At 44.3% G+C, this 11564-nt stretch overlaps 1 protein-coding gene across 2 annotated transcripts in view; it reads left to right on the top strand.

Annotated features, from left to right (window-relative positions):
- Window positions 1–293: 293 nt before the first annotated feature.
- PNT1 (mannosyltransferase family protein) overlaps window positions 294–11564 on the top strand; it is a 30377-nt gene continuing 19106 nt past the window's right edge. Inside the window, exon 1 of one of the 2 annotated variants that reach the window (XM_086494272.1) lies at window positions 294–791. In XM_086494272.1, the coding sequence (XP_086350398.1) occupies window positions 503–791 (289 nt within the window). In that variant the 5' untranslated portion in view covers window positions 294–502. The remainder of the gene's footprint in view (window positions 792–11564) is intronic. The other variant, XM_086494271.1, reaches the window with a different exon arrangement.

The raw sequence follows: 11564 nt of genomic DNA, 5'->3' as shown, positions 1-11564 counted from the left end.
AAGTTCGTGTATGTGAAAAGTTTGCCGAAACTCCATCCAATCTTATAATATAGATTCCAATCCAATCTTAAGCCTGTGTCACACACGTCCGTCCGGACATGTGTGCTGCTGACTTGGGCCAATGAAAAGGTCCGCCAGGCCTTTTTCATGTCACACTCGAAGCTGAGTTGGCGGTCCACCTCACGGGCGCCAGAACAAGGAGTTCGTCCAAGGGGTCAAGAATGCCCGTACCTCGCCCACGCTTCTCAGCCTGCAATTGATTCGTGAAGAGGTTTGACAGCTCGTCTTGTCCGCTGGTACTGTGTGACAGGAGAAGAGGTTTCGCTACCCCTTGATGTGCCGCCCTCAGCCAGGTCACTTGTGTCCGCTGCCCTGGTGTGACAGCAGCCTTATAATGTAGATTCCAATCCTTCTTATGCACTCGGTGTGTGTACCCTTCAAAGACTTTCATAATATGTTGGCAAACAATTGTTCTTGGCGTGCCAAATGAAAGCAACAGCTAATGACCGCGATGGGCAGCTCGTGGTGGCTGAAAGAGCAATGGCTGCTGCTGGTGGCTGCCGTTCTGCGTCTGTTGCTCATCGCTTATGGAGATTGGCAAGATGTGCATATGGACGTTCGGTATACCGACATCGATTACCATGTCTTTTCTGACGCAGCTGCTCTTCTAGCCACAGGGCGCTCTCCTTTTGACAGGGAGACTTATAGGTATTCACCTCTGCTGGCTCTTCTTCTGGTGCCAAATACCCTTATCCATCCCTCTTGGGGCAAGCTTCTTTTCTCGGCAGCAGGTAGGTGCTATTATGATTGATAACCGACTCATAGAAGTGTGCTGCAACTCTTTATATTGTGTCCGTGAATGTGTGGAGAGAGAGAGAGAGAGAGAGAGAGAGAGAGAGAGAGAGAGAGAGAGAGAGAGTGTTTGAGAGTTTTAGTAACTGCCAAATAGGCCTTTAAGACAAATCAATTTACCGAAAGATCCATCCTTTTTGTGTATCTAATCGAACTAGGATGAGCACGCTGTTTGTTGGGAACTTGACATTTGACACTTACCATTAGTGATCTACATGGAGATATGTAAGCATACATTGGAAGATGGAGACGGTTTGAAGGATGTGTCACACAAATTATTCTCTCTCTTACAAATCACATGAGAATGTTGTCTCTTGCTTCTGTTTTTGACCGGTATAATTTTCACCTTTACTCTTTTGTTTGCTAACTGGTAGGCATTTTGAATCATAAAGAAAGAGGCACTGGGTCCACTATTGCATGCTTTGTGGATACTTGGCATTCTGACAACAAATCCTGGCTGCTTCTAAGTAGCATCTCTATCTCTAATGGGTTCAATGTTCTTTGCCATGTTAGCATAAATATTACATATGCGGTCGTGTGCTAGTTGTATTGCACGCTTAAGGTTGAACCCTCCAAGCTTCACATTTCCTCATTTGTGCCCAAGCTCCTAGAAGAGAGAGCCAAATCATCGTCAGAAAGCTCATGCTAGTAAAGTGATCTTGGATCTGTGCGATGCCATTTTGTCTATTGTGTCATTAAAATACATTTGGTCCTCATTCACTATATCGGAGTTATTACATGCATTGCACATATTGACAAAAAATGATTGCAGCTGCTGCATCCATCCAAAATAGCCTAGAGTTTTATGACCTTGTCCCTGTTGGCTATATTTTGTAATTATGCTAAGAGACCGAGTCCACACTTATATGTTAACCAAGGCATTGGATGGTATGATGTTTTAATTAGCTTTCAAAAGAACACACCAGACGTGGCATACGTGTCGACCATGAAGCAATGGAGAGAGGCAGAGAGAGACAGAGAGAATGACCCAAGAGCATTAACTCAATAACTTATTTGAATGCTGTTAGCGATTGGATAATGAGAACGAGGGGGTAGAGGGTTACTTATATACTGATATAAGTAACTTAGAGCTATGGAAAAAGGGGCGTCCTTGTTTAGGGCTGACTATCAGCTAAAAAACTAAAAATGGACATTATGGGCTAAAAATGCATATGCAGGACCATTGTGGCCGTACAAACTTGATGTGCAGCCTAGGATGCACCATCCTGTGATTATATATCTCCAAAACTTCCCCTTCAGGGCCAGCTTGGTGGACCAACTCCACAGTGCTGAAGAAGATAATCCAGTCTAGGTCGAGGTAGAGGCTTTGTGAGCAGATCTGCAAGATTGCCAATGGTGGGACGATACTTCAAGCTCGTACGACCATTTTCAATGTGATTCCAACAAAGTGGTAATGTGTAATCACTTTCGGCAAAGGATCGGATGGAAACACATGGATAATTGTAATCTACACACTTGGCAATACTTTATGTAATAAAACTGGGCACCCCAAGCGGAAGATCAACTGCAACACACGGGAGAAATTGCAAATGTCTTGAATAGAGAGAGAATCGACACGGCACGGCGTAGTTCCGCATCCAAATGCATTGTGGCACCCCTTCTCTGTATTTCTTTATTATTGTGCTTCGCTAAGTACAATGTCCGAGGGTCCTCCTCTTAAGTTCTCCCAAGCTAATTAGAGTAGAGAGGAGGCCCTGGGCACACTTATAAACTTTAAAGGCCCTTGGCCAAACTGAAAAGCAGTTACACTTAAAAGTTGCAATTCTAAAAGCTCCCAGCCCCAAAAGCAAGTGCTTCATGGACTGCTTGTACGTAGCTGCCACGTCAGCATCTTCTATGCAAATATGCTAATTTGAGGTCCTTGCTTTATTAGAAGGTTTTAGGCTCCTTGGACGGGTTCCACAGGTTGGGAGGGTTAGGTTTTTAATCCCTAATTCCTCTGAGCCACTTGGCAAGAAGCTATAAGTTAGGACAGCTTCTTTTGCTTCATTTCACTAGGGTTTCGAACCTTCTATGGGGCTTTGTCCTTTAGGCCATGCCACGTCATCATTTGTGACATACCCCCCTCTTGAAAGAATTGTAATTGCCTCGAGTACGAGTGCAAAACACACATAGGACTAAAACTAGTTCAATAGACACCGACTCTTAAGTACCGACGTACTAGAACATACATATCCAACACTTCCACGAAGACGACAATCATTGTGTAATCACTTTCGGCGAGTGATCGGACAGAAACACAAAGATATGTAACTTATACACTTGACAACACTTTTAGTACTCCAAAACAACTCGTAAAAGAGGAGAGAGAAAATACTCGACACGGCACGGGGGAGTTTTGAGCCAAGATGGACTGGCCCCAAAGGCTGGCACCCCTTGCGGTATTTCTGTATTATTACACGTCGTAAAGTACAACTCCCGAGGGTCCAACTCTTTCCGAGACTTTGCATCCAGATGCCCTATGAAAGTGGGTACTCTAGGCAGTTATGAAGGTACAAGGGATGCTGTCTAAAAGCACTTGAATCTAAAAGCATCTACACCCAAAAACTAGCGTAAGAATCTGCACAAAGTAGCCAAGAAAAATCGCGGAGATTCGTACAAAAGTGCCACGTAGCACTATTTACGCCCAGAGTTCAAGCTTTTGATATTTTGGGTTTAGACCCCTTTGGCTGGCGCTCCAAAAGTTGCTACGGGATAGGATTAAAAATTTTAACCCCCTATTTACTTTAGGCACTCGGCAAGACTTTATAAGTTTTGGATTTCTTCCGTTTCTTTTGCTCTATTGGTCTTTAGTTCTCTGTCACAAATTGTTGACGTGTCGAGTCACTGAAGAGCAGAGCCATTCTTTTCTATTGGCATGTGGTGCCCGTCTTGTGACAGTGGTAACGTCCCCCAGACCGCAGCCTGCGTTGTTTGGAGGTGTTGAGAGTAACCACTGCTCAGACTTCTTAATACTCCTCCCGCATAACCATCCCGGCCTCGGACCTTGTTAGGTTATGCGGGAGGAGTGTTCATGAGCGACTTTATGTTTCTATGTCTTGTAACATGCATATGTGAGCATTTGTGTTGCATTGTGATGTGCCAACCACTAAATATTTCTAATTGGATGAGATTGCATGGCTATGTAATTTTAGTGCATCAAGAAACCCGTGGAAGATCAGTGTGGTCTGGGTGTGATGGCTAATTTTACTACGCCGGAATATCAAGAGTTCCTACCTGGACGAAGGGAGAAGCCAACTCCTTGATCAAAAGAGCCGAAAGGAGAAGCCAACTCCTTAAAAAAAAAAGAGCAAACTGATTGTCCCTCGGAATGACCCTCGAAATTTTTTGAACTAACTTGAGTTGTTTTGTAGATATGTTGTAATCCTGGACAATTACTTTCTTTCAAGGGTGGGGTGTGTCACCAGGATGTAAGGTGCAGCAGAAGTGAATGTTGATTCTTGAACTTTGCTCAAGATGAGTGCTCCGAACTGTGCTCAAGGTTCCTTTTGCTTACGGAAGGGAGAGCCTTCCGTTCCTTTAGTGAGAGAGTGCAATCGACACAAACAAAGTGAATGGACACAGTGAATGGAAGTGCATGAGACTGAGAGATAGAGAAGAGAATACGACACCAAAGACGTTGTAAAACCCTCCTCCAAAGTCCCCACTCTCTATGGCGAGAGCGGTCTACTTATGATTGCACAAATCTCTACAATGCTTGGACTTGCCGACGATGTCGACGACGATGAGGACACAACGAGACGGGCTGAAATCTGAAAACGCTAAGGGCTGAAATCTGCAAATCTTGTATCTGCTGAATTCTGACTCTATTTCGATGGCGACGATGCAACGACGACGCGCTGAAAACGCAGATGCTGGAATCTGCGTTTTCCGGGCTGAAACTGCAAACTTCAATGGATCCCACCGTGCGGCGAGGAATTGCTGCGGGAAGGCGAGATCTGCGAGGTTTGGGACTTGATCTGCGGTGTCTAAAGGCTGAAAACTGAAAACGCTGGTCGTATTCTGTCGCGAAGATCTGCAAAAACGCTGACGTCAATCTGCAAACCAAAAACGCTAGGGCTAAAAACTGACCTTGCGGGGAAATCTGCTGTGTTGCGGTGGAAATCTGCTAACGCTAGGGCTGATCTGCTGTCTACTGTTGCTGGGAATCTGCAAGTGCAAAAACGCTGGCTGATCTGGTGCAAAAACGCTAGGCCTTCTGTTGAGAGAAAACGCCAGAGTTGTTGTGGGGGTTGGTCTTGCTGAGAAGTTGCCTGTTGAGCAAGGTGCTCCTGCTGCCTCTTCTGCCAGAAAGTGCTAGCGCTAGGTTTTTATTTATACAAACGCAACAAAATTGCCCTACCTACTTTCCAACAAAATTCACTTAATAAATAAGTGAAAAATGTCAAAAATAGGGAAAATAGGTCTATGCATTGTAAAAATGCTAGTGATGGGATCTGACTGGAATCTGATGGTCATGCTGTGTGCAACCAGAGGATATGTATCTAATCTAAGTGTCTGGACATGCACGGTCTGCGAACAGACTCACAAAAGTGCCAGATCACTTCCTATTCTAGACTGACTTGACTAAATTGAACCCTGATCATGCTGTAGCTTGTCCACGGACACATAGGGTTGGATGCGTCACGTGACATCCCCTCCTTTTCAAAGTGAGGTACTGGTACCGAATTGTATGGCGTCGAGGGAGATCGCCAATAACATCCGGAATCTTGGAAAGGACTCTTTGCCGGCCCACACTGAGGTGTGGGTCGTGCGATATTTGAATTTCATAAAGGTCTGCAACGCTTGCTTCTTTGGGCCGCGCCGAAAGCGACAAAGTCATCGGTAGTTCCTTCAATGCTTCATTTTTGTCTAGAGTCATGCTTCTTCCTTCTTCAAGAATCTCCATGTCTGAAAATTCCTGAAACCACTTCCAACACAAAAACATGAACATACCTATTCCATGTAAAGTGACTGGAAAAACTCGTCTTTTCTAAAGATTGTGCATGCAATGTAGATGAACAAAGAGACGGAGTGCCAACCCGTTCACCACACACACGCAAACAATGAGATCGAATCTTGTCGTGCTGATCTAAATCAATCAACTGTGGCAAAACACAATGGAAATGCCCACGCTTGGTGCTCATACTTTCATGTGCTCTTTCTACAACTATGTCGTGCTAAGGAAGAGACATGAAATGTGACTTCCTTGAATGCATACTTTTCAGCTTTTCATGAAAAATCCGCATGCATTTGTACTCATTCATGAGTGAAACGTGCTCAACGTACAATATGTCATGCCTAGGAAAAGGGATCACATATAGACGCTGACTAAAATATAGGAAACAATCACGAATGAAACACTCGAACAATGCGTGCTGACGAATCATTCGAACACATAGTACTTCCTATAAAGGTTCTTAGGACCTAGGCTCGGGAGCCAAGATCGGTTCTTCCTGAAGGGGTTCTTTGGACCTAGGCTCGAGAGCCAAGATCGATCCTTCGTGATCGATCGAATCTGCAATGAGGTTAGCGTCGCTAGAAAAAGTATCCACTAACACATCATCCTTGTGAACAATCACATCATCTTCATGCAAATCATCATGCTTGTGAGAAATCACATCTTGATTATGCAAATCATCATGCTTGTCATTGCCATCCAAATCATCATGCTCATCATTATCATTCAAATCATCATGCAAATCCTGTGTGTCATGCTTTGGAGAAGACGAGACCGAGAGAGTCTCCTTCTCTTGAACCCGTTCAATCTTCGCCTGCACATTAGAATGAGAGATGGAGAATGAACAACTTGCTCTCCACGAATGACAATGGGAGAGTCACTTTTGGCATTGAAAGTGAACGTATTTTCCGCCCAATCAATGAGAGGGTTATGCTCACGAAACCATCGAATGCCCAAAATCATATCACATTCTGAGAGAGGAGAGACTAAAAATATTCTTCGGAAAGCAGCTTGTTGAACTGTAAACAACACATCAAGGCACTCCTTCGTGATGAGAGAGTCCATACCGGGAGCGAAGCCAGAGACCTCGAAAGGAGATTTCTGACTTACCTCTAGGCGGGCTCTTTCAACAAGAGAGGGACTAATCACATCATGCATACTGCCTGGGGCAAACAATATGACAAAACGTTGCCCCGTCATATGACCATAACATTTAATGAGAGACTCATCAATGGGAGGGTCATGGAAAACTTGGGGTACACTCGTGTTGTCATTGATTGCATTGACAGAGGAAGTGGGTTTTGTGGATTCTTTAGATTCATTAGAGTCAAGCTTAGGACATGTTCTTTTTATGTGACCCTTAATGTGACAATGAAAACAACGACCTTCCTTAGAATAAGTGCTTTGCTCTTCCGACGTGATGTATCCTCCTAAAATTCCTTGTGCTACCTTTTCATCTGGAGTAAGCTTAGGTTTAGCAATTGTGTTAGCCTTACCCTTAGGTTCATTTTGAGAGTTCTTTTCTGAGAGATTATTGGAAGATTGGTTAGAAGAGTTACCGTTCTTACCGTTCTGAGGGTTCTGAGAAGTCTGAGAGGTACTTGTGGAAGTCTTGTTCTCCTTAGGCTTTCCCTTGTTGTGCTTCATCTCCTGTGCGAGAGCAATCGCTACCGCCTTGTTGAGATTGATTGGATCGAAGACTTCTACATCAACTTGATATATTCGTCTAACCCAAAAGGGAAAGCCTCTTTGCGCTCATCATCCGATTTGTGTAATTGAGTGCCGAGCTGCAAAACACGGTTAGAAAAAGACATGACTGGCATACCATGTTGCTTGAGATTGCGCCAATCTTCTTTCAATCGTGCTAGGTACTGAGGAGGCATAAACCGCGCCTTGAGCTTGTCTTGGAAGTTGGCCCAATTGAAGGAAAGGGGCACGTCTCCGTCGGCTTCCTCTAGGTGCGCGGCTAGCTGTGCCTCTTGCCATGCGTGGTACCAATTGATGGCATCACCGGCAAGGTACATAGCTGCTGTCAAAACCTTGCTATTTCCTGTCACGATTGTGACTATGTTAACAACAATACATCTACTCCTAGTTGTAGATACGTGAAGTGCCATGCCAAGGAGGACCCTTGCACTTGGATGGTCACATCCCTTCGCCCAAAGGACGTGTCTCTTCGCCAAAAGCCACACTCCTTCGACGACTGTTCACACCCCTTCGCTCTACTGGTGCGACTCTTCGCCCAATGGTTGCAGCTCTTCGCCGAAAGGATGTGTCTTTACGTCTAAAGTCGTGTCTCTTCACCAAGAGACGTGTCTTTTCATTTATGTCTCTTCGTCTCCTATATAAGGAGCCCTTGTATCACACAATCAACCAATCAAACACAGAGTCTTCTAAGTCTTGTCTCGAGTACAGTTCAAGTTTCTTAAGTCTTAATCATGAGTTTAAGTACTTAATTAAGGATTAGTACCAAGAATCCTCACAGTGGTATCAGAGAAAAAATTTTTCCCGGGACCCTACGGTTGTGAGCCTCTCACCCTTGATGCTACACTCTACCTCCCCTTCCCGGCGTTGTATGGAATCGGAAGAACGGTGGCTTACGCACACATCTCGACATGAGGTAACATAAATTACTTATGTTCTCGTATAAAAAAAAAATATAATACGGTCGCCCAGAAACAGCAGCATGGTTGTGTGCATATGTGATTCGCATGCTGCTGCATGGATAAGAGCGGAAGTGTGTGCCTTTTCAAGTGCTAAGGAGTACCTGTGAACCGGTGAGTACCCGTGAGCACCCCTTGGCGGAAATTTTAGGCGGGCTGCTTTGCACCCCTTTGCGGTGTCACTTCATTGGTGACTCTCCGCATGATCCAACTCGCCCAAAGGGCACCCGTCTCAAGGGGCATCCTTAGCACAGCCAGCCATCGGTGGCAACTCTTCGTCATAAAACGCTACGCAAGGCAATAAACATGGCTGCGATGAATTCCCTGGCAGCCAGCGTACGATTTAAAAAAAAACCAACGCTGAAATGTATTATAGGGCCACCCTTTAAAAATTTTAAAGGGCATTGACCGGCCGCCCAATAACTTAAGTGGGCACCCATTGGGGTACCAAATCTTAAAAAAAAACACAAAGATTACAAGCCAGCGAAACAGCCAGTGCTATGAGCAATTGTAACCAGCGTGAGCACAATCTGCCACCCCCTCTTCACCCATTTCTCCGCGCTGCCAATTCTGGCCATTGCCGGGTGCGCATGCGTGCTTGTTCACAGTCATGGCCAACGACGCCCTCGACGTTCCAGTCATTTTTCTTTCATATATAGACGAAGTTCCCGAAGAAGCCGTACCGGCGAATCCTCTCCCTATAACGGAGCTTTCGCAAGTGCTCTCGTCTCAGAACCGGTTCCCGACCCAAAACTTGCACCTGTTCGAGTTCCTTTTGAGGCGTAACCATGCCGAATTCTCAGGACGGAGGTGGTCAATCTGACGATGCCCTTACTCTTATTAAAGAGCAGATGGCCACACTTTTCGCAAGCCTTGCATCACTTCACACTCGCTTGGATGAGATGCACACAGAAAACACTTCTCGAAGTCGACCTGTTGTTTCTCGAACTGCAAATGCAGCATCTTCAACACCTTCTTCCGAAGCCTCAGTGGATGAACCAAACAAACCAAATCCAACTGAAGAGGTAGACAATCGCGAACTTCAGTTACCTTATAAAATTTTTAATGCTGCACAGAAGAAGAAGCTTGATGTTAAACTGTCGGAACCATACACTGGTCGCTGCGACAAGCGTGTGCTGGACCAATGGCTGTTCAAAATGGAGATTTACTTATCGAACACGGACTTGGTCGAGAGTAAAAAAGTTGCACTTGCTAGTTCTCTGCTCAAGGACACAGCATTTCTTTGGTGGCAACGACGGGTTGCTGATGGTAAACACACACCTTCTTGGGATAAATTCCGGCGTGCTATTCGCAAGGCGTTCGAACCTGCCAATGCGGATTTTCATGCCCGGTCCTCTCTTCGTCGCCTGAGCCAGACAGGTTTCTTGGCCGCGTACATCACAGAGTTCCAAAGGCTAACTCTGGAGATAGAGACCCTTAGTCCCTCTGATTAACTTCACAGCTTTATCGACGGACTCGAACCCAACCTGAAGGATGATGTGCACAAATACAACCCTACCACCTTGGATGCTGCAATTTCCTATGTGGAGCGTCTTGGCGATAATCGGCGCCCTACACGGAATTTTCTCCCTGGTAACAGATCTTCAAACAGCGCGATCGCAGAGACAACTATAGCCAAAGTCAGCAACATCAGTCTCAGTTCAGACAGCAAGCAACGCAACCTTATTCAACTTCAAGGTTCTATTCTCAAGATCGACAATCTGAAAGCAGATCTTCTTCACATGTTCTCCACTTCATCGTGGTAAAGGACGTGATTTTTCTCAAGATCGACCTTCCAATACTCAGCAAGGCTCTTCGTCAAATGGATCTTCGACTTCAAAGAAGGAAGGATTATGTACAATTTGCAATGGTGACCATAGATGGTATCAATGTCCAAAGAGACCAAATCCGTTTGATTCGAAAAGAAATTCCAATGCGGAAACATTATCGAATCTTGAACAACGAGATTCTGCTAAGGATAAAGGAAAATCTGTGGTCAATATGATTTGTGTCTCAGAGGATACGAGTATTCTTATGAAGCATGCTCAGTGCAATTCTTCAGTTTTGGAGCCTCTCTTAAAGCAAGTTTTGAGCCTTCTTGGACTACTCAATGGTCGCTCCATCAATATTTTGGTGGACAGCGGATGCTCGAATAATTTCGTCAGCACTCAGATAGTTCAACAGCTTGGCTTACCAACTCAGAAGACATCTCACTTATATGATGTGGAATTAGCAGATGGATCAATTTTGACTTGTGATCAAACAGTTCGACAGTTGCAGTTCGAGATTCAAACTTATGCAGATCAATTGGATTTTGAAGTCATGCCTTTATCTTATTACGACATGATTCTTGGTCAGCATTGGTTATTCCAATATGATCCAGCAATTAGCTTCCAAGAATATACTATCAATTTGTTCAAAGATGGACGTGAATTGACTGTACATGGGCTTTTTCATGCGGAAAGAGTGATTCAAGCCTCACGTGTACTAGTCAAACAACATGATACAGTGGATTATGAAGAGAATATGATTTCCGATGCAGATGCAGATATTATTATTGATGAATTTTTGAATTCATCAACTTCTCCCGAATCAATTGATGAAGACAAAGATAAAGATATAGTTGCAGATTCCGAGTCTGAAGACGACTATGCTTTCTTTGATTCTTTACTGGATGATGATATGCCAATTACAAGTCATGAAGTTACAGTTCCAGAAGATGATTCTGAAGAATTTTGGGATTCATTATTGGAAGATGATTACAGTCTCAAGCCAAAATCCTCTCCAGTGATTCATAAAGTTGAAGTTACCCCATCTGAAGAGTAACTTGAGAAGATTTCCTCTTCCCCAAATATTTCACTGTTATTGGAAGATTTTAAACCAAAAGGCTTATATCGCACAAAAGATTTTGAAGATCAACCTCTTGTTGCAGTCAACCTGATTATGCCAGATTCCTCTAAAAAGTCTTTGAATAATGCAATGATATGGGACTTAGCAGTCAAAGCAAAAAGGTTTCGCAAGAAGCAAAGGTTCAAGACAAATGTTTCCGATAACTCAAAGACTGAAGATTTTCGAAGATTCAATGCTTT

Source organism: Adiantum capillus-veneris, chromosome 21 (assembly GCF_014529385.1).
Source record: "Adiantum capillus-veneris isolate H3 chromosome 21, ASM1452938v2, whole genome shotgun sequence".
NCBI lineage: Eukaryota > Viridiplantae > Streptophyta > Polypodiopsida > Polypodiales > Pteridaceae > Adiantum > Adiantum capillus-veneris.
Note: the sequence above shows the minus strand (reverse complement) of the source record. Positions and strands in the feature narration are given on the sequence as shown.